Source organism: Micropterus salmoides, unplaced genomic scaffold, assembly GCF_014851395.1.
Source record: "Micropterus salmoides isolate LMB-PRFRI ecotype aquatic unplaced genomic scaffold, ASM1485139v1 Ms_hic_scaffold_14, whole genome shotgun sequence".
NCBI classification, from domain to species: Eukaryota; Metazoa; Chordata; class Actinopteri; order Centrarchiformes; family Centrarchidae; genus Micropterus; species Micropterus salmoides.
Genome location: NW_024040485.1, coordinates 32,670,886 through 32,696,973, shown reverse-complemented (window position 1 = coordinate 32,696,973; position 26,088 = coordinate 32,670,886). Strand labels below are relative to the sequence as shown.

General features: G+C 41.4%; 1 protein-coding gene across 1 annotated transcript; it reads left to right on the top strand.

The window, feature by feature from the left end:
• The first annotated feature begins 437 nt into the window (after positions 1-437).
• Positions 438-25,795, top strand: nmnat2 (nicotinamide nucleotide adenylyltransferase 2). Its single transcript, XM_038719088.1, has 12 exons — positions 438-543; positions 2,460-2,709; positions 8,856-8,944; positions 13,385-13,452; positions 13,593-13,671; positions 15,007-15,133; positions 16,756-16,836; positions 16,994-17,038; positions 17,202-17,278; positions 18,852-18,953; positions 19,078-19,145; positions 23,265-25,795. The coding sequence occupies exons 2-12, from the start codon at positions 2,625-2,627 to the stop codon at positions 23,365-23,367; spliced, it is 924 nt and encodes a 307-aa protein (XP_038575016.1). The 5' UTR covers positions 438-543; positions 2,460-2,624; the 3' UTR covers positions 23,368-25,795.
• Positions 25,796-26,088: the final 293 nt, after the last annotated feature.

Below are 26,088 nucleotides of genomic sequence, written 5' to 3'. Positions count from 1 at the left end.
GGACAACAGATGTGTTCTCTGTGGCGCCCCCTAGTGTCTGTGTTGAACAGTGAGGAGTCTGTCGGTCCCTTGTCTTTGTCACACCACACTTCTTTTCTGTGGTTGCTGTTTTTTAATTCATTTATATTTATTAATTTATTTCCATGCTCCTTCGTTTCTCGTCTTTGTTTTCTGATATAAAACAGTTACGATGTTTTCTTCAGCCAGAGGACGCTGTCGAGCGTCAAACAGGCAGAAAACAGAACAGAAAATGATTCTGCTGGCAGAAGTGAAAGAAAACAGATCAACCAGAGTCCTGTTTCCTGTTTTAGTTTGAAGTTGCCTGCGTCCGTGTTGTCTAGCTTTGTTTCCTGTTCACTCTGATTTTCCCTGATGTGTTGCACCTGCTGTTCCTCACTCCTCCCTGCTTCTTTGGATCTTTGTCACGTCATCGTTGTTGTTGAGCGTCTCGGTCTGCTCAGTGTTCCAGTTCATCATTAGATCCACGTTGGATTATGTTCTGTTCAACTTGTGGATCATCAGCTTTGTTTGGACTTCTGACACGTAAGCCTGGATCATCTGGTTATATTTAATAAATATTAAATTAACATTAAAACAGCTAAACACTAAAACACGAACATCCACTTACGTTCAATTTATAAATGATATATTTACAGTTTGCTTTAACACGTACATGTCATCATCCATCACTGTCAAACATGAGTCCTGCACAATGTATCTACCGTATAGATACATGACCACTTTATATAGTCAATATGCATAAACCCTTGTACTTGGTATTTGTTTACAATTTAGAGAAATACTTGCATGTTGTTGGTGATTGTTGCTTGTTGTTTATATTTATATATTGAACCTTTTTTTTTCACCTGCTTGTATGTCTACCAGTGTTATAGTTAAATGTCTGTGCTCAGCTTTGTTGTTCATGCTTTTAGCTGCATGCCTATATATTTAAATAAGCCATAGCCTTATTAAGCTGTTACAGGACCTCTTAACAAGACGGCAGCTCCCCTGATGGTTCATGGGTAAATAGATTTCTACAGGCTGTGTGTTTGTGCTTTAAGGAGTTTCTTTCCAGGGCCCGTATTGATCAAGCTTCTCAGAATAAGAATACTGCTAAGAACTGACTTAATAGTAAAAAGAATTCTTGGCTCAAAGCTTAAAAGTTATCAAGCATCATAGTCCTAATTTGAGTGAAGTGTAGGACTAAATCAGTCTTGATTAAGTGTCAGTCTTGATTTAAGACACTTTGCTTTGCCGCAAACATGATTTTTGATGACGATGTAGCCAAGGACCAATCACTGAAGAGATGTCCTTATTTAAGAATATTCTCTCTGAATGGTGAAATTCCTCAGGAGTTTATATTCAACACACATTTAACAATAAAGAATATTCAAAATAATACATTATGACATCGGCCTACACACTAATAAATGAAAGATAAAAAAGTTTCGCCTAGTGGGGGGGAAGTAGATGAAACGCGTGACAGTGTGCGGAGCTGAGCTGTAATTGTTTCCATGACAGTTTGACTTATTGATGGTTGTGACGGACACAATCATCAGCATTGCTGCGTTTCCCCTGTGGCAAATAAACGAAGCGTCATCTCTACCTTCAGTTTAACTGAAAACGCGTGACTGCGTAAAGTCAGTGGTGAGATGACGTCGCTCACCAGCTCGCTGACCAAGCACGGTCCGACCCCGTCTGATCAACTGCGCGTCGTCACATAATTCAGAAACATCTTACTGTCCTGAAAGATGCACGTCTCTGTCTCCACAGCGCCGTCACAGCCCCTACCGGCAGCTCCTGACGACCTCTCCAGCTGGCTGAAATAACTGGGAGAGTCAGAGTGATTCTTAGCTTTGAAAAATCTGATAACTTGCTTTTATACTTAATTTTGAAAGTAGGAGTAAATTTCATGAATTCTCAGCACTTAAGACTAAAATGGCACTTTGAGAAGTTTGATAAATACCGACCCTGATCAGAGAGGCTGCTGTCAGCTGACCGAACCTGTCGGAGATTCAAGTAGTCAGTGATATTATGCTGCTGTATCTACCTTATCCAGTAATATATGAGAACTCTAACTCTCTGAAAGCCGCAATTTGGTATTATGAGTACTTTTACTTTTGATACTTTCAGTATATTTGGCTGATGATTCTTCTGTACTTTAAAGTAAAAGTAAAATTATTGTAATCCATTTTTACACTTTCACTTTCATCCACTGCCCATCAGACTGTGTTTGAGCTCCAAATTATTTCATCAGCACAGGAAGTGGCTCCGATTCCTGTGAATACAGCCACGTTAAACTCCTACATATCAAAATATCAAGTCATTCCAGCTTCACACTGAAGGTTTCAACGTTAATTTTATTCTTCTCTGTTAACAAACACATGAGCGATGTTTAATTATCTCTTGGCCTGAGGTCATAATTAAATCAAGTCATGATGTGAGTGTCTCTTTAACAGGCTGACGCTGCTTCCTGCCGCAGACTCACCAACCTCGCCTCTCTCTCTGTCTCTCTCTGCTGCGGCTGCTGCTGCTACAAACAACCGACCACAGAACCACACAGCACCGGACCGGACCGGACCGGGACACAGGACAACAGAGGAAGACCGAGACCGAAAGAAACCATGACAGAAGCCACTAAAACCCACGTCATCCTGCTGTCCTGCGGCAGCTTCAACCCCATCACCAAGGGACACATCCATATGTTCGGTAGGTGGGGGGGGGGGGGGGGGAGTTGTTATTAGAAGATAAAGATCACCTGAGACCTCCCCAATAAACAACACACACGGATCTGAGCTAAAAACCAGGAAAATATGACTGAGGTTTGGTGTGTCGGGTCTGGTCGCTGTCCAGCTGGGTGGTGCTGAAATGGGCGACCGCCCGACATCCAGCGGAAAATGCCGACAACACAAAAGAAAGAACCGAATAACAACACATGGAGAATAGAGCTGACCCGAGCTGAGCGCCGTGTGAACGCGTTTTAGGACGTAAAGACACGGAAATGTTCCGTGCTGAACCTCCGCAGGCCTCGCGCGCCGTGTGGCGCAGCCCACAAACGGAGCCTCCGCTGACGGATCCTCCGGAGGTTCAGTTCGTAGAGACAGAAACACGATGCAAAACAAACCAACTAACGCAAAGGCCGAGTGTGAGGGCCGCTGGAGCCCGTGCAGCGGGCGGTGCCTTGCTCAGAGGCTCCTGCGTCATTAAAGAGGCGCTCAGAGGCCTAATGAGCTCAAACAGCTGCAGATTAATTATTCAGATTTCTGCTGCTTTTTCTAAATGACCATCGCATGCAGCTTACAGCCATTAATCTGTTCATCTTGAACTGTTTTATAAGATATTACGTGTGGCTCAGTTCTGATTATCTGCCCGTTTTGTGGGTAAAAAACAACAGAAGAGCATCCCATAATTTCCACCTTAAAAGGGGCCTTAACCCAATTATGGCTTTCGAGCGTTTTGGCAAATATTTAAGGTGTTTTTACCCTTTAAATTGTGTTTAATTTATTCATTAATTCGAATCCTAATTTAAAACAAAACACATCACACTACACGTGATCGCAGAGTTTTATTAATGCCTTTAAAACAGTGTGCTCTTGATTTCAGTCTTTACTCCACCTGATGAGACGTCTCACCCGAGAAACTGATTTACTGAAAAGATACAGATAAAGATAAAAGCAAAAAAACATTGATAAGACTAAAATACACATTTAAGATAAATATAAAATTAGTAAAATACAATAAAATAAAAGGGATAAAATAAAGTCAATAAGATCGGGAAAGGCTCTCCTATAAAAGTATGTTTTAAGAAGGGACTTAAAAGAGTTCACTGACTCAGCCGACCTGATTTCCTCGGGCAGGCTGTTCCAGAGCCTCGGGGCCCTGACAGCAAACGCTCTGTCCCCTTTAGTTTTCAGTCGAGACTCTGGAACAGACAACAGACCTCTGCCCGAGGATCTCAAGGTACGTGCTGGTGCGTATGGGACTAAAAGGTCAGAAATATAACAAGGCGAGAGGCCATGAAGAGCTTTAAAAGTGATCAATAGAATTTTAAAGTCAATTCTAAAACATACTGGGAGCCAGTGTAATGAAGCTAAAATAGGAGTAATGTGGTCATATTTCTTTGTTCTGGTTAAAAGCCTGGCAGCTGAGTTCTGGACAGTCTGGAGTCGATCAATAGATTTTTGGGTTAAACAGGTGAAAAGGCTGTTGCAATAATCCAGGCGTGATGAGATGAAGGCGTGTAAAATGGTCTCGGTGTCCTTAAAAGTTAACATAGATCGAATTTTTGCTATATTTCTAAGTTGATAAAAACATGATTGAACAAGCTTTGTGGTGTGCTGCTCGAAATTTAAATTACTATCAAACCAAACACCAAGGTTCTTTGCCACAGGCTTAATGTGATTTACTAGGGAACCAGCAGATGGCAGTATTTGATTTGCCATCTGCTGAGACCCGATGACCAGGATTTCTGTTTAGTCTGAGTTCAGCTGGAGGAAATTATTTGACATCCATTTTTTAACTTCACAAAGGCAGTTGTTAAGTGAACTCAGCATTCCAGGGTCTGTGGATCTGACGGGCAAGTACATTTGTGTGTCATCAGCATAAATATGAAAAGAAATGCCATGTTTATGGATATATGTCCAAGGGGAAGCAGATACAAGGAAAACAAAATGGGTCCTAAGACCGACCCCTGAGGCACACCATATTTAACTGGACAGAACGAGGAGACATAGTTGTTTACAGACACACAAAACTTCCTATTTGACAGGTAGGATGAAAACCACACAGAGTACACAGTACAGAGTACAGAGTACACAGTACGGTTCATAGTACACAGTACGGTTCATAGTACACAACACACAGTACAGTTCATAGTACACAGTACACAGTACAGTTCATAGTACACAGCAAACAGTACAGTTCATAGTACACAATACACAGTAGGGTTCATAGTACAGCACACAGTACACAGTACGTTCATAGTACACAGCACAGTTCGCAGTACAGCACACAGTACAGTTCATAGTACACAGTACACAGTACGACTCAGTACACAGTAAAGTACACAGTAGGCAGTAAAAAGCAGAGATACACAGTACAGTTCGCCATTTTTTTAACTTCACAAAGGCAGTTGGTAAGTGAACTCAGCATTCCAGGATCTGACGGGCAAGTACATTTGTGTGTCATCAGCATAGATATGAAAAGAAATGCCATGTTTATGGATAAAATGTCCAAGGGGAAGCAGATACAAGGAAAACAAAATGGGTCCCAAGACCGACCCCTGAGGAACACCATATTTAACTGGACAGAATGAGGAGACATAGTTGTTTACAGACACACAAAACCTCCTATTTGACAGGTAGGATGAAAACCACACAGAGTACACAGTACAATTTGTAGTACACAGTACAGTTCATAGTACACAGTACAGTTCATAGTACAGCACACAGTACAGTTCATAGTACACAGTACAGTTCGCAGTACAGCACACAGTACAGTTCCTAGTACACAGTACACAGTACACAGTACGGTTCATAGTACACAGTACAGTTCGCAGTACAGCACACAGTACAGTTCCTAGTACACAGTACACAGTACACAGTACGGTTCATAGTACACAGTACAGTTCGCAGTACAGCACACAGTACAGTTCATAGTACACAGTACACAGTACGACTCAGTACACAGTAAAGTACACAGTAGGCAGTAAAAAGCAGAGATATGCTTCGTGTAAGTGTGAAAACGTGTTGAGTGAACCAGTAAAATTGAAGACATCAAATTCCTCCTGACGTCACGTTTCTCTCCTCAAACGTATTCACAGCTGATTTCAGTCGACAGTTACGCCATGTTTTTCCACTCAGAAGCAAAGACCAATGACAGGCCAGCTCGCCGTGTGTCGTTCAACTCATCGTGGCAGAGAAACTAACCCTAACTGGACCAGAAGTGTGTGAGCTCCTCTGAATACTCCACTTTCAAACAGGAGTTCTGCAACAAGAGTAACATTCAGGAACATTTCCTGTTCAGAGCTGAACACATGACCGCGTGCTGCGTTCAAACGTTCCTCTCCAGAAAAACATATGGATTTCCAAATGTTTCATTATTATCTAATTTTCCTGTTCAACATCTATTTAATCAAATTTTAAACTTTTGTACCAAAAAATAAGGTTTTATTTTTGTCCCCAGCGACCATGTCCACCCTGTTGAGTTGCATGAACTGGCCTTTAATGACATCACTCTCATTAGGTGACCTGGTGACATCACACCTGGTGGAGGGAAATTTAGCTGTGTGATTTTGCAGCTCAATCAAATCAAATAATTTCAAAAATTGTTTGTGAAAAAATATAGATTCGTCATCTAATTAAGCTCACACAGGCAGGTAACAGGCTAACGTTAGCTCAAAATGTATATGGACATGTATATAGTGCATACTGGTATTTTTCCTTCATAGTTTATTGAAATGACCAAATATTAAGTGTATATTTGTATTTACATAAAGATATAGAAGGGATTGAATATACAGGCAAGAGACGTTGAGTAATTCTTATTATAATTCACTTGAGGAGAAAGTGGAAAAATACTTCCCCTTTTCGTAATGTGCGCTTGTTTTTCTCAATATAGGCCTTGCCTATGCTGTTTAAAAATTATTTTATTGCAAAACAAATATCTGATAAGAGTGAGGGACATATGATTTCTATAAAAATTAATTTTAGTAGCAATCCTTCCCTGAAAACACTTTTAAACAGTTATGTCTAAGTCCTTAACAGGGTGGACGTTTCCCGCGTGTCACATGTTGCTAATATATCTATATTTAATACGATAAATGTTTTTCATGAAGTTAGTCCTTTTTACAATAGAACTTTAAAATATAGGTATATCAACTATTTACAAATATCCCCCATTAAAAAAATGACCCTAACAGCCGAGTCCCAAACAGCCGCCTGGTGAGGAAACACATTATGACAAATAAACGCAGGTCTCCATTAGAAGCCTGGTCTGGTTTTTATAGAAGCTCTCTGGATGTATTAAACCTCTTAAACCCCGCGGGGTCGACGCTTTAGCTGCTTCTAAGCTGCTCAGATCGTTAATCCAAATATTAATGTTTAAACTTATGATCAGTGTGTTAGTGTGGACATCGTTAGATCGTTCAGTTCATTTAACAGAAACAACGAGCCCCAAAGTCTAATTCTTTTACATTTCACACCTGCCTGGTACGAGAGATGAAAACTCCCGTTACCTCTGAAGCGCTCGTTCAGTCCGAATGTGTCCGTTCCTGATTATTTATCTTCCTTCAGTCTGTGAGGATCCATCGACCAAAAGAATCAGAACAGCTTTTCATAAAAATTAATCCAAGTTGTGAATCCTGTCATGTGAAGTCCGTCGCTCTCTGTCTGCTAACTTCTCTCATCCTGTTGTTGTTTTCCTGACGTTGCTGCCTTCAAAATAAAAGAGCGTAAGCTTTCTGTCGGAGCGTATTTGATATTTTGGATAATTTTTATTCAAGTAATATTCTGTTTGAAATAAACTGTTTCATATTCACCTATTTCAGAGGAATTAAAGGCCTGTCCCAAATACAGGCCGGGTCAGTTCAGTGATTTTAGGAAATAAAGTCTTGCTAGCAGCTCCTCTACGCACACAACAAACTGCTCTCCCTCGTTTCCACGACGTCTTCCTGCGACAGCTTGGCTCTCACGAGATTTCAGAACGTTTCCGTACTCTTTGGGTGGGACCCATTAAGAATCAGACAGGAAACAAAGCACGACAATTACCAAAATAAAACAGGAAACGGGCAGAAACATGGAACAAACCCTGACAGTCTGATTCTGTCTGACTCATCAGCAGCATTTTACTCTTCTGACCGCTCAAAGTGAAGCTAAGTTGTGCACAGTTACAAAGTTAGCTAGTTTAGTCCAGTGGTTCCCAACGTATGGGTCAGGCCCCTCTAAAAGGTCAACATATAAATCTGAGGGGTCGTGAGATGAATTATCTGTTTTCAGTATTTGGACTTCTGGGCCTCAGAATGAAATCATGTAAAAAGTTTAGAGGGAAACGTCTCTCTGGTGGAACTGATAACTCAGAACACCTGAAACACATAACCAGACCCGTGTGTTTTGTAAGAGGTTAACAGTCAGGTTGGAAAGTACGGAGCAAGTTGTTTCATACTTATTTTCAGGATCAAGGGTGCGCAAAGCAGGACAGAGCCCAAATACACTGAGAGCAGAGATAAAGTTCCAGGGTTTTTAATCCAAAGTTACATGCGAGACAAAACTCACAGGACGTGGAAACGGGCAACATCCAAACTGCAGAACGGGTAGCGCAGTAACAGGCAGAGCACACATCATACGACACTGACCGGACGGGGACTGAACAGAAACACCAAACACCAGGGACTAACGAGCAGGGCGGGAGCAACACGGGTGAACAGGGATCAGGGCTAACGAACAGGCAGGCAGAGAGACAGCAGGGGGGACAGACATAACCTAGCTAACTGGACACTAAACGCAGACGTACTCAGACAACAGACTAGGATAACAGAACAAAAACAATTAACACAGAACCAAACGGACAACAAAAAGGGCAGAGCGCTAAACTTAGCGTAGCCAACAGGAAGAATATGAAAATTTAACAATGTGTTGTATTTTATACCATGTCTTGTTGTGGGAAATTGCCAGAAAAGAAAAGGTACACTAGTTATCTCTGAACTGTAGTGAAGTAGAGTACAAGTACCTCAAACTTGTACTCCAGCACAGTATTTCAGCAACTGTCCTTGGTTGGTTCCGCCGCTCTGTGTTCAGACAGAGTGAGGACTCTGTGTTTACCTTCATGTTGTGCTTCACTTTCTGTTTGTGTGTTTGCAGAAAAGGCCAGAGAATATCTGCACAAAACAGGTCGTTTCATCGTGATCGGAGGAATCATCTCGCCGGTGCACGACTCCTACGGGAAACCTGTAAGTCACCTTTTAACCATGACAGAGGTTTATGTTCCACAATGTCAGACTGATTACTGAGTGAGTATGTGATCAGAGCAAACCTGCGTCACGTCACAAAGCGCAGATAACATCAGATCTACCAGCAGATAACGGCGTCCTGCGTGCAGAGCTCTGCTGTTGTTTTCCACTCGGCTTCCTGCTGGAATTAATGAAGCTCTTGTCCTACTTTCTGCTCTGCTACTGTAGAAACACACAACATGAATAATAGATGCTACAGAAACACAGTTTTCACCCACATCAGGAGTCTTTGCTCATTTCAAATGATGATTTCCAGCCTCAGTGCTTTACCTGCAGCTCAACAACCCGGCTGGTGGTTTATTCATGGTGGAGAACATTAGTCAGACCTGATAGAAACAGATGACTCACCGACCTGCACAGCCTCTTGGGTTCATTGTGGATGTGACTGGTTAACAGCAGATGTACTGGATGTACTTATTTACCCACCTAACTACCCACCAAGGAAGGTTAACATCGAGGGCAACTGGACTTGGTTGAAGATGTTTGGCCTGAAGATGCTTCTTCAGTTCTGGCTGACTGTCTGTCGGGTCGTTATCCAGGTGATGGATCTCGCTCGGTTCATTAGTGCTCCTGGCGTTTGTTTTTTGTCTCCTGGGAAGTAATGAAAGGACAGAGTTGTAAGTGTAGGATGTTCACTGGCCTGTCCTCTCCAGAGAAACGACCAGGTCATTACATCACTGACTCAGACTTTACACATTTTACCCAGACTGACTCAGACTAACTCAGACTAACAGACTGACTCAGACTTTACACATTTTACTCAGACTGACTCAGACTAACAGACTGACTCAGACTAACAGACTGACTCAGATTGACTCAGACTAACAGACTGACTCAAACTGACTCAGACTAACAGACTGACTCAGACTAACAGACTGACTCAAACTAACAGACTGACTCAGACTAACAGACTGACTCAAACTAACAGACTGACTCAGACTGACTCAGACTAACAGACTGACTCAGACTGACTCAGACTAACAGACTGACTCAGACTAACAGACTGACTCAAACTGACTCAGACTAACAGACTGACTCAGACTAACAGACTGACTCAGACTAACAGACTGACTCAGACTGACTCAAACTAACAGACTGACTCAGACTAACAGACTGACTCAAACTGACTCAGACTGACATGAAAAAAAGACAGGAGCTAAAGCCTACTGATCACAGAGTAAAAGTGAACCTCCATATTATTATTGATTATTGAGAAAGAGGACAACAATATTAAGGATCATCAGTGTTCCTGTACAGCTGGTCGGCCTCTGTTCATTAAAAAGCAGAACAGCAGGGCTTTTATTACGTTACATTCAGCAGGAAGTTAGCTAGCGTTAGCTAACTAGCATCACATTAGGATCAAACCACAGCTGACATTTTTCTGAATTTGGTTTTGGTTTTGTAAAGAGAATAAATCTTACTTCTCCTTTCAGCATCTCTGGGTAGCTGCTGTAACTATTACAAGATGCTGCAGGGACAGCGTTTGACCAGAAAAGCTGGAAAACGACTCTTTTTACATCAGAATCAGTGGAGCGCAGCCATGAAAATGTCGGACCTCAGTTAGAGCGAGTCCTATACTGCACTGTGATTGGACAGCTGTGTATTCAGGGCGTGGCTTAGCGAAGGGTCAATTGAATACCCTTGTGATATACTGTATGTCATGTGACCAACGTAATGTACTTGCTTTAACCCAAACCACATTGTTCTTCTGAACCTAACCAAGTATTTTTGAAGCCTTAAACTGTGGCCTTTCTGAACCACGTGTTTGATGTCATGTGGTTGTGTAGTTACGGTCGGTGCCTGTCGCTGGACTGATATGGGAAAACAACTGATTTAGTCGTTTTGGTTGGAGGACTTGTTGATATTTACCCTCCTCTTTGAGCTGCGTTCTTTATCATGAAAGGTGAAATACACATAAAGTTGATTATATTGTAGTTTATAGCTTAAAGTGCTTGTACTGTCCTAATGCTCCATTCTGTCGTGAAACAACCAACGGCTCCTGTCACCACTTCAGCTAGATGTTAAAGGACAGCAAATACAACATAACAAAGTAAGAGTGCAAAAGAGCATATTTCTTCACTTCCATAATAATTATTATTAATTAAATATCCATGAAAAAGGTCACAATCCACCAAAAGAACATTAACCTCCCTCCTTCCCAACACGTTTACCTACAGTAGCTACCTAAGTAGCTGGTACAAACAATGAGCTGGCACCAACGAAAGGATCAAACCCACTAAATACACCACAGGGGTGGACATAATGAGACGCAGGTAATTAGACAATCAGTGAACACACAGACAGGAAGCAAGACAGGACAATTTCACCGGGGACAGAACAACTTCAAACAGGAAACATGAAACACCCCAGAACCCCAACATGGACTCTCTGGACTGTCCTGGATGATGGAACCAGACTACGGGTTCATGTTCTGACCACCACTTTTATTACCACCATTATTTGCACTTTGTTTCCGACAAATCAGGTTTTTCCGCTGCTTTGACTTTGCATCAAAGAACCAGATGTTTTCTGACACAGCCGTTTCTCTTTTGTTCTGCCGTGTTAACAGTCCTACCTGTGTGGTGCGTGTGAAGTGTAGGCAGTGTGTGTTTGTTAGTATAAGTCAAAGTTAATCACAGCCTCACACTTATTATCTTCCATCTGCTCAACCAGGCGGAGATGAGCAAAGGTCAGATTCAGATCTGCGAGCAGGCAGCACTACAGAGATCATATTATATATATTCACACGTTTTCATATTTTCACAGCGATGAACGACCATGATAATGTCACTTTATACGTCGGCCATCCACGCTGAAATACCAGCTCAATAGGAAAATGGCTGAACATCCACCTTTCCTTCACTTTCGTGTTTTCTTCCCACCTCAGTCCCTCTGGGGACGTGAGGAGAGAGGAAACATGGGGCTCCTGAACCGTCCTCTGAAGCCAGAGCTGCCGCCGTCAGCACAGCAGGGCTTTTCTGTAAATCTGAGCTGTTTGACAAACACCTGTCCTCATGCTGCGCTCAGATCCACAAATGGACTATTTGCATTTTTTCATATTCTCTGTTTGTAAATTCATTATTTATGTTACGTTTCACTGAACACAGCAGGCGAGGTACAACTTATCAGTGTTTATTAACATGCGAGCTGCAGTGGAGGTGGCTGGTGGAGCCGACCAGAGCAAGAGGCAGGCCGGCTTGAGACGGCCCGGCCCGGTGCCGGTTGGCAGAGGAGGGTGGAGGCCCAGGAAAAACCCCAGGAAGTATTTAAAGCACAAGAGATAATCAGGAAAACCACTGGCGACTGATTGGCCAGAGGTCGCCTACTCTACCACGTGAGTCACTGGACCCTTACCCACGAAGCAGGATTTGAGCTTTTCCCGGGTAACCCTGGGTTTTCAGCACCACGAAGGTGGTAGATCGCCATGGTAACTGATGCTGAACGGCTAACCTGCTCCGGAGCAGGGTCTGTTCCAGATAAGAGATCAACTCTGTGAAAACGCCGCCTACTGACCATCTGCAGGAGACCCCGCAGACTGTTTGATAGGCTGCTTTTATGTTTGCTGCGGAGAAACTTTAGTACAGCGACATCATCCTACAGAGACTGACTGAAGTCTGCTTCTACTTGTTAGACTTTTAGGATATGACGGTGAGCCTGCTCACTGCTTTGAAATGTGTTTTATATTTTCTTATTTGCTCCCAGTCCGTTTCACACAGTCTGTCGCAGCCGTTAAAATAAATGGGTTTAATTAATTTATTTTATGTGAGGCTGAATATAATGAGCATATAGTTTGGGAGGAAATTGAAATTAAGTTTAATAGAAATGTGATTATTTTAGGCCATCTTGTATCACAGTGACTCGTCATCTTTCGCGATGTGTGCGCAGGTTATAGGGCGAGCGAGAGGCAGGCAGGCTCACCACACACAGACGCTGACCAACAAACAGAGAGGGAAAACATTAACCGTCCTGACAATGAAGATTAAAACGTGTTTGTTGCTGAAAGACCAACAAAGACAGTACTTATTATTTATGTTCCTTTGGTCAGTCAGACCTTCAGTTAACACAGAGCTGCTGTTTTGAACTAGATGGTGAATCTGAAAGAAAATCAAATCTCGATCTCTGGAGTCTTGGTTCTTTTTTTTATCCACTTTGGTATAAAACTGCAGGGATGTATGTCAGAAGGAGGTGAGTCTGTCTAAAAGCAAACGTCCTTCATAACGGCAAGCGAGGGACGATCGAATAAGAGAGTTGGCGTGTGGTTTCCAGTAATGGAAGCTTTAGTAGCACCATCTGCAATCGAGTTACTGCTTCCTCCTCTGCTCTCAGCATTTTCAGTCCTCTGTGTGTCTGTGGACTGACTGTTTGACTGTGTGTCTGCAGGGATTAGTGCCCAGCAGACATCGCCTCACCATGTGTCAGATGGCCGTCCAGTCCTCTGATTGGATCAGGTGAGACAGCGTTTATATGTCTTTATGTGATGTGGAAGAAAATCCCGAAGGAAAGGAACCAGATTCACCTTCATTCACCTCATATGTTGCATCAGGAGCTCGTTGTAAATCAGCCTGTTTGTCTGTGGGGTTTGGTGCAGGGTGGACCCCTGGGAGTGTTACCAGGACACCTGGCAGACGACCTGCAGCGTGCTGGAGCATCACCGCGACCTGATGAAGGTCAGGAGATATTTATCATCATCATCATTAGTAGTAGTAGTAGTATTTATTTATTTCATTTATTTCTCTCTGTCAACTTATGCTAAAAAATGTATTTTATTTTATTTTTATTTTTTAGTAGGGACCGATACACGTAAACTGAAAACAGCAATTTAAAGTCTGTATCGTAGTGATTTTAGCAGTTGTTAATTCGCCTCATCCCTCCCTAAGTATACAAGTAAGTACAGTGCAACACAAGATAAAAAGAGGTCAAATGAGTTACTCCAAATACCATAAAGCACACGTTACCTGAGTACAAGTTAGGTTCTGAACCAACCAGGACTTGAGACGTCTGAAAGGTGGTGAAGTTTGCAAGTTTTCAAGTGTTTAGTTAGCAACTTCCAAGACTTTGCACCTTTCACAGAAAAGGCCGTCTGAGCAAAAGAAGTTTTGCAAAATGAAATCCGCTCTGGCAGATCTGCTGCTGCTGCTGCTCTGGTGTCTCCTGATGTATTTACAGAAAGTCAGAGGAGCAAATCCATTTAAACACAAACTTTATATGATGGAAATCAATAGTTTTCAAAACTTAAAATCTTGTATTTACTTAAAATGCAACCTAACTTGCTTTTTGTCCAAGATTTTCAAAGTACTGATTAAATTACAGAGTGGCTGGCCTCGGACCAGGCAGTTAAACCAAAGGACAGATATGAAAATATCACCGAGTTTAAGAACATCAAGGCACAATCAAATGTCAAGCAATTTCTTATCTTCTTAAAACAGCAAAAGTTCACCTTCTCACCTTTACAAATCTTTGTAGTGACTTTAAGCCAATCGAGAGAGATTTTCACAGCTGCAGTTGAGATGTCTGAATTATTGTGGGTGATATTTTCTGGATGATTCAAACACTTGTTATTAACAGCACCGAAAAACTAAATAAAAAGTGAGTTTTAAAGAAGTTCATGGAAAAGTGGGGAAGATGGAAAGTCACAGTATTTGCATGTTTTTCTCCATGTATTAATGTTAAAAGCTGTTCATCACTTGCATTTGAACATGAAGTGTCTATAATATATATTATTTTACTCAAATACCCCTGGAAACACATCTGGAGTGACTTTTACTTTATTTTTATGATATTTTAAAATATTTTAAAAGTAAATTATGATATTTTGGTGTCATTACGATGGTGTTTAGACCTCATAGCTGAAACCCACTTAATCTAAATAGTTTTTAATTTATCTTAAACCCTCATGAAAGCAGAGGCCTCAGCAGTTACCATGGAAACCTTAATCATATTCCCATCTGTGTGTGTTGTTTGGATTATTATTAAGTGTTGATAAAGACGTGTTTGTGCCTCAGAGAGTCACCGGCTGTATTCTGTCCAACGTCAACACGCCGTCGACGACTCCTGTGATTGGTCAGCCGCAGAACCAGACTCCGCCCATCTACCAGAACCACAACAACATGAATCACAAGCCCACAGCCAGTGAGTCATGTTCATTAATTCATCCATCCATCAGCAAGAGCTCGAGATAAACGAGCAGATTTTTTTCCTCTGTGCTGGAGGAAGTATTCAGACCTTCACTGCAGTAAAACTACCAACACCACTACTCCTCCCATTACATCTCCTCAGATTCTTCTTCCTCATTAATGTAAAGCAGCATGTTGCTGTAGTTGTTGAGCTGGTGTCACAGGGCTGTGTGTGGTATTGAGGATGAAGGACCCAAATGCAGGACACCGAGCAGAGCAGGTAGAGTTCCAAAGAAGACGATCCAACAAAGATGTCCAGATGAAACAAGCCGGGAACAGACGAGGCAAAACACGAGATGAGACAGAGCATGACTGAGGAAAACACAGGCAATATATGCACACAGGGCTAACGAGCAGGGAGGGAGTCAACAGGTGAAAGACATGAGGGACTAATCAGAAACAGGAACAAGCTAGACACAAACACCACACACTGACTACTACAAAATAAACCAGGAAGTAAAGCATGCGACAGCAGACAAGGACGAAAGTAACACAATACCAGAGAACGCATGCATAACAGACAAAACCTAAACGAGAACACAGAACTCGAACACAGAGGCAGGGAGTGAAACCTAACGGGCCAAGGCAAGACTGAACAGAAATAACTGAACATCCAAGTAACATAACAAGGCAGAACAGAGGAATCAAGACTTGGAATAAAAACTGTAAACCACGTAAACGGACTGAAACAAGAAACAGACTGACATCAAACAGGCAGAGGCAAATAAACACCGGGCAGGCTGGGCACAATACAACAGACTGATAGGACTAAAAAACCAAAACATAAACAACTCCACAAATAAGACCGACAGAACAGACCAACAAACAACATCTTGTGGGGAACTAAACTATACAGAACGGACAGGTAGAATGCAGCCAAGCATTAAAACAAGAACTAAGACAGGCACAAGACTGAATCAGTAAAAACATGAACACACAACCAAAATCCTAACAGCTGGAGCTCATTCTGAACTGTTTAGTATCAGACTGCATGCTGGATCAATCTGCTGATTATTTCCTCCATCGGTCCATCCATTGTTCGGTTTGTAAAGATTCTGCCGTCACAGTTACCCAGAGCCCAAAGTGACTCCTTCACAGCCGACAGTCCAAAGATCAACGTTACTAACAAACATCACAGTTATTAATCATTCAGAGGAGAAGCAGCAGAGAAGCTGAAACATCAGATTAACTAATTGTTTCAGCCGTACTTGAATAATTTCATGTTTTGTGTGCAAAAATCTGAATTTGTAAAATAATTAAACCGATCAATCATTATAGTGAAGTAAAACGTACAATATGTCCCTAAAGTAAAAGTAGCTTAAGTACAGCAGTTGAGTATATTTGGAGGTGGCGATAGTGCAATGGAGACCCATGTTCAATCCCCCACTGTGACCCATCCACCAGGGTGTCCCAGAGCAACACTTAGTTGCTCCAGAGGCGTACGACCTCTGACAATTGTAAGTCGCTTTGGATAAAAGCATCAGCTAAATGTAATGTCAATATTTGTTACAGAAAGGACAGGAAACTGTGTTAGAAACGGTTGTTTGATGATGTCTAAACTTTCCTTTCTCTGCTCAGTCAAACTGTGGGGGAAGGTCAGCGAGAGTCTGGGGAAGATCTGCTGCGTCCGCCCTCAAATCGAACGCTTCACCTTCGTCGGTAAATAGACACGACCTAAGTAAAGATGGAGAGGACAGAGAAATTATCATAATGACACATTGTAAAAGTATATTATCATGTTAGCGGCCTTTTCCAGACGCGATGCATTTACTGCAAACACTGAACATAAATCATGTCTTCTGTTTCTCTGCGTCAGATGAAAACGCTAACCTGGGGACCGCAATGAGATACGAGGAGATCGGTGAGTCGTCTCTTCAGGATCTGAACCTGAAGAGACTCCGGTGTTGTGTCCTCTTGTTTTCCTTCCTGCTGTGTTTGAACTCCTTCTGGTTTGTTTGTGTCCAGTAAACGTGTTGTTTACTGAGGACGTTGTCTCTTTCCTCCTGCCTGTTTGTCATCTGTAGAGTTACGCATCTTGCTCCTGTGTGGCAGTGACCTCCTGGAGTCCTTCTGCATCCCTGGCCTGTGGAAGGACAGTGATGTAAGCACACTGTAACCCCGCCCCCATCCAATTTAACCCCGCCCTAGTATGATGTAGCCCCGCCCCTCAGCAAATTCCTCTGAAATCGTAATGACCGACCGGTCATTTCGATGTTGTTGACAAAGGAAACATCTGCAAAGGGAAAGAGTCATCATAGCATGCAACGTTATTCTTCTCTCACACTGCTAACAAGCTAACCATCATGCTAATGTGAATGCTAGCTGTTAGCAAGAGACAACGAAGGAATTCAATTCAATTTATGTAATTGATATTGTACTCGTACAGTAATAAGTCATTTTAAGGGAATTATGTTAAATTCAAAGACACAACTTACTGATTGAGGGAACGATAAAAATGCAAAAAAATGTGTAGCTCATGATAACAAAGGTCTGCAGGTAGGCTATACTGAATAACCAATACTGACTAGCGACAAAATACCAGACTGACCATGAGAGTAATCTTGGTGACAAGAACATCCCCTGTAGTTCCAGATTGGACACAAAGGATTAATATTCCTGAGAACCTTCTTGTACCAATACAAAATATATATTGCACATAAAGTCAAATTAAAGACGCAAGTGGATGCAAATAGATGCAAAGTCACCTGAATCGCACAAATTGAGGCACTGGTGCGAAAAAGTAGTACTTATTGGGGCTTTAAAGAGCTTAATGTTCCAGGGTCCAAGTTTTTGAGATCAGTCGTGGAATGTTGCTAGCAAGACTCATCCACTGTCTGTACAGTTTTAACATTGGTGAATAAGCACTGTCTGCAATAATCCTCCAGCTGTCATATCTGTACGAATGACTTGAGGTGAAAAATTGTTCAATGTTCCACCATTGGCACAAAGTTCCTGTGAGAAATTAAATGGTATCCAAATTTAGACAGATTTGGGGGGTTTTCAGCAGGTACAGTTTAAATCGCTTACATAAATTTATTTTCTTGTAGAGCTTCCAACAAGTCAAGATACAAATGTAGTTTTATTTATTAAATATTGCAATAACAACAATAACAAAATGTTATTGTTTGAAACTTCATGTAACCTTGAAATGTGGCTTGACTGAGTTGGATGACTACCTGCTCACATAAGAAAGTGAGATTATTTGCAAATCCTCTGAAAGTAGTTGGTAAACTTGTGAGGCTAGTTAGCGAGCTAACTGCTAGCCAACATAGCTCACATTCTAGCTAGCGTGCTACCAGTTAGCTAGCTTAATTAGGACGCCAACTCTCTTGTTTGCTAACTTGACAAATAACTCCATGTTGGACTCTTTGGTTCTCTTTATTCCCTCAAAAGTCAACACTGCCTAGATGTTTTTTGATTTATCTACAGAGATAATTAGCATGTCAGAGTTCACCAAAGTTTAACCGTACACAAAAACATCACACAAATGTGTTTGTCCCCAGGGAGCAAATCCTCTGATCATGGAGAGTCCATGAGATGGACTGATTCGGTCCGATATTGGTTATAAATGCTTGTGTTACAGGCGAACCTTGAAGCCACAGTTATCACCTTCAAACTCTTGTGCAGCGCTGAGCCCTGAGGAGCGACTGAAGGTTGTGTTTCTGTGGTTTCAGATGCAGGTGATCGTGGGGGATTTTGGGATCGTGGTGGTTCCCCGTGACGGAGCCGACACAGAGAGGATCATGAATCACTCCTCCATTCTCCGCAAGTACAAGGTCAGAGCAAAAATACCACTGTTCACACCTTGTTCCTCCCGCTCTGACATCCATATTTACACTGTGAGAGAAACGTCCTCCTTCATTGTCTCGTCTGATCTCTGTGTGCTGTTCCCGGTTTCAGGACAACATCATCGTGGTGAAAGATGCCACGAGCCACCCAATGTCTATCGTCAGCTCAACCAAGAGCAGGTGGGGATTAGACTAAAGCTTTGACGTTATTACTATTGGGTGTTTTCACATAAAACAAATGTTTATTTTACATGACCTCAGGCTGCTGTGCACAAAAGTTGGGAATAATGCAACTTCACAATCAAACCACAGAAGAATTTACCAGCATTTATGCCTTTGAGACTGTATAAATGTAGATCAGATCATTCAGATGGATATCAGTTTAATCTATGTGTCCGATTCAGAGATAAGTCCAGTGCGTTGTTAGCCTAGCTTAGCACAAGGACAGGGGAAACTCCTACCATAGTTCCATCACAACTCAGTCTGATTTACATGATATCTCTTGTTAGCTTACTGGCAGCTTGTGAGTAGTTCACTGTGTGGACAGCTGGTTTAGTTGACAGTAGAATTAGACAGTAGAAGAGCTCAAACCTACAACTCCACTTTAAGTTCAGGATTTTAGAGATGCTACATGCAATCACTGCTAACAGCAGATGCTGGTCAACAAATAGCTCTACCGCTAACTGCTGTTAAAACCACGTTCCTTTTTACATTTCTATTCCTACACTTGTTGTATAACAGGGGTGCAAACTCGCCAGGGGTGAAAAAGGTGAAAACGGATCTAGCTTGCTACAAACAAAGCTAATTTAACCACCAATAACATAATTACTTCAAAAAGAGATTGCTTACCGTTAGCTTGTTCTTCAAGTTTCACGTAGGCTGTGTTCGAAACGGAAGGCAGTGGCCTCGCTGCCTCGTTACTGTAACAGACAGCTGCCTCAGAAGGCATCACTTTCAAGTGAAGGCAGCTCTGTTTGCATTGGTTTCGAACAGCCTTCTAGGGCAGCACTTACGGCAACATGTGACGTAAGCACGCCGTCTTGCGTCTCCTCTGGCTGTCAGAAGAGATGCTAGCCTTAGCATCAGCTAACTAGCTAGTGAAAAGCCAAATGGGTAACAGATGCCTCAGAAATCAGACTGAACAAACTTGGTTGGTTAAAGTCACGGGCTCATGTGATAGTTCAGTGTTTAGTTCTCGCTAGCTTTTCAAAAATCGAAGCTAGAAAACTAATAAAAACTTTTAAAAACATATATTTGTGTATGAATTCAGCTTGTCTGTCCGCCGTCTTAACCCGTTTTCAAAAGTTACGGTGGCCTTAGCTGCACTGTTTTATGGGTAATAGGCAGCAGCGATGCTGCCTTCAAAACTGGCCGTTACTGGAGCAGCATGAAGGCGTCTCAGGAGACAGGAAGACATCGTTCAAGCCGTTTCAAACAGCATTTGCTGCCTCGCTGTCCTGTTAGACACCATCTGAGACAGCAGTTTAGCCCTTTTCGAACACAGCCATAGTCTCTGGAAATGTAGAAAACTGCTGCCTGAAGCGTCTAAAAGTTAGGCTTGAAACATATCCACCTGAAACACCGGACTCTGGGTAAAGCCCTGTTCATCTAATCAAGCTAATCGCTAACAGGCAAGTCACCTCGGAAAACGCTAGCACTAATCAGTCACAATACTACTACAGTCCAAGCTAATCATAAAAACGTATGGTGACACACAGCTAATCAGCTAATTACCTCCTCGGATGTGGACTCTCTGTTCCATCAGAGGTCAGCACAGTCAGGAGGGTTTGCTGTTCATTAACAGAGCTTAATCAAGTTGAACTCAACACAAATCATTTGTGCAGATTTACTTCAACCCTACAAGCCAACGCGTCCTCATACCTAAACCACTAAATAGGTCAATCGTCGAGTTTTCCAAAATGACACAAATGCCAGTTGGAAAGCGCAACGGCAAATATGACCATTCCTCAAAACAATATATAGAGCGCTGGCAAGTACCAGTCCAACCCAATCCTACTTTATTTATAAAGCACAGGTTGACCAAAGTGCTGTACATTGACATGAATCAATAAATAAACAAATACAACCGTAAAAAACATACATATAAACAAACATATTACTCTCATCCCAGATTAAAAGCCAAGGAGTAAAAATTAGTTAAGTCACGATTTAAAAACTGGAAGGCTGGGGGCCAGTGTGACATGAAGAGGCAATTCATTCCACAGTCTCGGGGCTGAAAAAGTTCTTGAGCCGTGTTTTAGGGACAACAAAAAGTGACTGGTTCGCGGACCTTAACGACCTTCAAGGAGCATGCGACTTCAGTAGATCAGCGACATAGCCTGCAGCTCGTCCATCAAGGGCTTTAAAAACAAACAACAGAATCTTAAAATCAATCCTAAAATGAACTGGGAGCCAGTGAAGAGAGGCAAGAACCGCGGTGATGTGATCTCGCTTAGTGTTCTAGTACAAGTACCATTCCAGCAACAGACGTACCAGACCTAAAGAAAGTGATTTAAGTCACGTGACGTTGTGACTGTAACTGTGGTAGTTTGGTTACGTTTAGGCAACAAATCTTCTTGGTATGGTTTAGGAAAATGCATTGGTTTCGGTTAAAATATCTACGTTACATATTTCATGTGATGTAAGTCATCTACAAAACGTTGTTTAAGTCACAACCTGCCATGTTTGACTTTGTTTCACATGGGACTCAAACCTCGGCCCCCTGAGTGAAAGTCCTGACTTTATACTACGTCACCTGACTTCTTTGGCCTCTAGATGTTTAACAAAAATAATAAGCCTAATAAGCCGCAGCATAATCAACCTGTATGGCCGTTTTCACCCAGGAGACCGGTGTTTGTTTCCTGTGGGAATCAAAAAGTCAACACTGCATGTTTATATCTAAGTTACTTAGGTTACAGAAGTTACGTAAGTAACGTTACTTCACTTACGTGAGTTAAGTGATGTAAGTAACATAGTTATTTTAACCCACACCATGATCTTTCCCTAAACCTAACCAAATTGCGACGTTTCACAACTTCAACTACGTGCCGTCTTAAAAAGGTACTTTTATTATAAAAGTCTAACCAGACGTTGCATATTTATTGTTGCTAACTTGACCACGGAGTTGGGAATGAGAATGCGTTGGTTTCTCTTGTGAGGACGGGCTGCTCAAGCAGATCTACTTGTGTAACTTTCCCTTAGACGAAAGTAAACGAAATATATTGGTAAACAACCTTTTTGCCCTGACGAAAACGAGACAAAGACAAGATGGCGACAACGTCCATAAACACTGACTGTCACTATGTTAACATGCAATATTTTTGACGAAAAATCACAAGACTAAAATGTAATTCATAAAATAATAACGTTAATAAAATCTCTTTCTTTTTGTCAGTATAACGAGGAGACAAATATTACAGGCCAGATATTCTCCCTCTAAATTTTCACTTGAACAGTGTGTTTTTTTATTTCCTGTGCTTTGAATGCTGGGCGACCGGGGCGACGTTTCAGAGTTTAAACAAAAGGGCAGCGTTACTGTGGAGGATGTGAATATTATATACATTACAAATACAGTGAGGCGGACAAAAAAAAACAGAGTGCCTAATTAAATCGAACGGCGAGCAATGTGGTTCTGGAAAAATACTACAAACTTTAAAAGGCTTATCAAGGCTAACCACCAGGAAATGAGATAACATTTCCTTTGAAATAAAAATGGGAACAAAGCTAAAATTTTACAAAACATTTTATCTATATGTGAGATGAGTGAAATAAAGAATAAAATGATAAATATCTCTATTTTGGTTCGAGCAGATTGACCAAATGCTGATCAAATTATACTAATGAGTCAGAAAAGACTTAAATGATGGTTAATGGCTAAAACTAGGCTAAAGTACTAAGATTTTCTTTTGACTAAAATCAGACTAAAACTAAAACTTGATTTAAAAAATAGTATACAGTGGACTGAATATGACAAAAACTAACAAGGACATTTGACACAGGACTAAGATTAAATTTTAAAAAGGCTGACAAAATTAACAAGATCTACTGATTGCACCCATTTAATTGAAATAAAATCATTTCATGCGGAGAGTTAAATGCTGCTGCCATGTTTGTCCAAAGTTGGTGATTTTGAAGGATTGCGTGTTCCTGATGGGCCCTTTGGGTTAGCTGAAAAAAATGCATTGCCGCTGCCACAAAGCTGACAACAAGGTATTTCTTGTCTCATGAAAAGTGATGAAGAGTTTAGAAGGTTAAATGTAAAATATTCAAACTGAATTAATGCCCCTCCTCCTCCATCAGACTGGCCCTGCAGCACGGTGACGGCCACGTTGTGGACTACCTGTGTCAGCCCGTCATCGACTACATCCTGCAGAGTCAGCTGTACATCAACGCCTCGGGATAGAGACAACGACCTGCCCGCATGACAACAGGGAGCGTGGAGTGGAGGGGGGGGGGGCTACATACAACCGTCATCTATATAACTATAACCCCCCCCCCAAAAAAAACCCAACCTTCCTTCTCTGTCTTGTGTCAAACATATACTCTTCTTTGAGCTGTTGCTTTCCAAAAGGAGCATTAGTGTCCCTCCTTCTGTCTGTGTCATGTGACTTTACGTGGGGGTGGGGGGGGAGGTATGGAGGTAACCCCTAAGGGCTGCAGAGCTGTTATTGATGTGTTTTTCCACTGCAGCGGTGACGCCACTGTTTCTCACTCTGTTATCTGTCTTCATTAAAGTTTGGGGTGCATGACTCGCAGCCGGGCATGCTCAGTGTACCAACGGCAGGAAACTCTTCTTCTGGATCAGGGCGGCTTTTAGCTAAAAGACGACAGGGTTTTTGGGCCTCATGCAAGAACCACTCGTAGGAACAGATTTGGTGGGATTCAAGGCAACTTGCCAAATTCCCCCATTTTTTGGTATTTATAATTTTCTCTTTGGTTTGTTGAAACAAGGTTAATATAGTTTTAGATTTTTCATTAGGTTTTATTGTTATTTCATTTTGACTTTTGGTTTTTAATTTCAGTTTAGTTTTAATTTGTTTTTAAAGCGGGTTTAATTTAGTTTGTAGTTTTTGAAAATGCTCAGTTTGGTTTTAATTAGTTTTTAAAGCGGGTTTAATTTAGTTTGTAGTTTTTGAAAATGCTCAGTTTGGTTTTAATTCGTTTTTAAAGCGGGTTTAATTTAGTTTGTAGTTTTTGAAAATGCTCAGTTTAGTTTTAATTCATTTTTAAAGTCGGTTTAATTTAGTTTGTAGTTTTTGAAAATGCTCAGTTTAATTTTAATTCGTTTTTAAAGTTGGTTTAATTTAGTTTGTAGTTTTTGAAAATGCTCAGTTTTAGTTTAGTTTTAATTCGTTTGAGTGTTAGTTTTAGTCTTTGGGCCTCTCGACTTTCGCACCATGATGCCAGGTGATGGGCGTGGACTAAATTCTGGCACAGTTAAGAAACTGGAAGACAGATTTCATATCTACCCAAAATACCAGGCTTATGTCCGGCCTGAAATAAACTGACAAAGATGAAAATTAAAGCCATTAACTCTGTTTATTTTATTTTAGTTAGTTTTTTGTAAAGCCTTGTTTTTATTTTTATTATGTTAAAAGAAAATATTTTCACACCTAGTTTACAATAACGATAATAAACTTGGCATGAAATAATATAAAATAATACTAAATATAATAATAATTAGTCCTTTCTCCAAAAAAAAAAACTTTGATGTAACATTTATTATTCCTTAATCTGAATAATTTTAAATTGTACCAAAATCAACAAGAAACAAAATAATCAAATACAAAATTAAAGCTAAATGTAACACTGCTAATATTCTGTACAATGTCATGCGTCTTGTTTGCTAAGCTCCGTTACCTGTCAAGCATTGCATTTAAGCACATCATGATAATTTCCAGACCATTTAAATCCATAGTAACTATTGAAACAGTGGATCCTTGATTTCAGACAAAGGCAGCTCCTTTCAGTCGGCGTCTCACAATTCGGTTTCCCGCAGAACTAATAGCCAACAGAAGCTAACGTTAGCTCCACGAGTTGATTGAAAACTCCGTCGCCAGAGTTTTTAATGTTTGTTGCTGACTTATTTTAATTGTGAATCCTGCAAAAGGTTTTTAAATAAGACTGCTACATGTCATGCTAACAGGCTGAGGCTAAAGTTAACAGGTCCCCAGTCCCAAGAAGAAGAAATGAAGGAGCAGAGTTGTTCCTGTATTGCAGAGTAGAGCTAGTTAGTCATTATTAATGTAGCATGAAAAGGTAAAATAAAAGTTGTTTCATTCTGACTTCATCCTGTAGCTCATCTAGAAAACCATGAACAAGCAACAAAAATATATGCTTTATTGTTTTTATTGACCTAGCTTGGCTTTAGAGATGGTTTTCATTGTTTACCTTTTGTGGGCTGCCCTGACGCCACTACAGACACTGATACATTTAAAACACTTCGGAAACTACTCGTAAAGTTGGACCGTGTGTGTTGAACCACTAAAGCTCCGCACTGTGAAGTTCTTCTCTTTACTATTTGGTGACATTACTTTTTGTAAATAAAGCTTGATACCTTCTCACAAACGCCCTCCTGCTCGTGAACACGTGTGCAGAAATAGGACACGAGTCCACCTTCTGTGTTTGTGTTGCCCTTAAAGTCGCATTCAGACCGGAAGCAATGTGAATTGTCACCCCAAATTTTTACCGCTGGACAGTTTGTGCTTAATGACCCCAGCCAGCTAACAAACCACCTGTATGTTAGCTGTAAGGACGCACCGGCCATGTCTGTGGTGTGTTTCTGTCTCCTTTCTGTTGCATGTTATTGTTTCACTAAAGTTTAAACTTTTTATGCATCTTTGCATCATTTGTCTTCCCACCGACTTTGGATGCAGTCGTACTGCCTCCAAAATTCTCTCGGCGTTCTGCCTGAAGCCGCTGCGTTTAGAACAGGAATGCAGAAATGTTCTTGCATCAGGCCCACCGTCTTCTGCGACGTTTGAAGGAAATCTTTTTCTCTTCACACTGCAGCTACCGGCGCCACCAGAGGTGCTGCGGTAGCTGCAGCCGAAACTGTACATAGCGCCACATCATAGTTCACGTCAACAGTTTAACCTCCGAGCTAAATCAGAGCTTTAGGTAT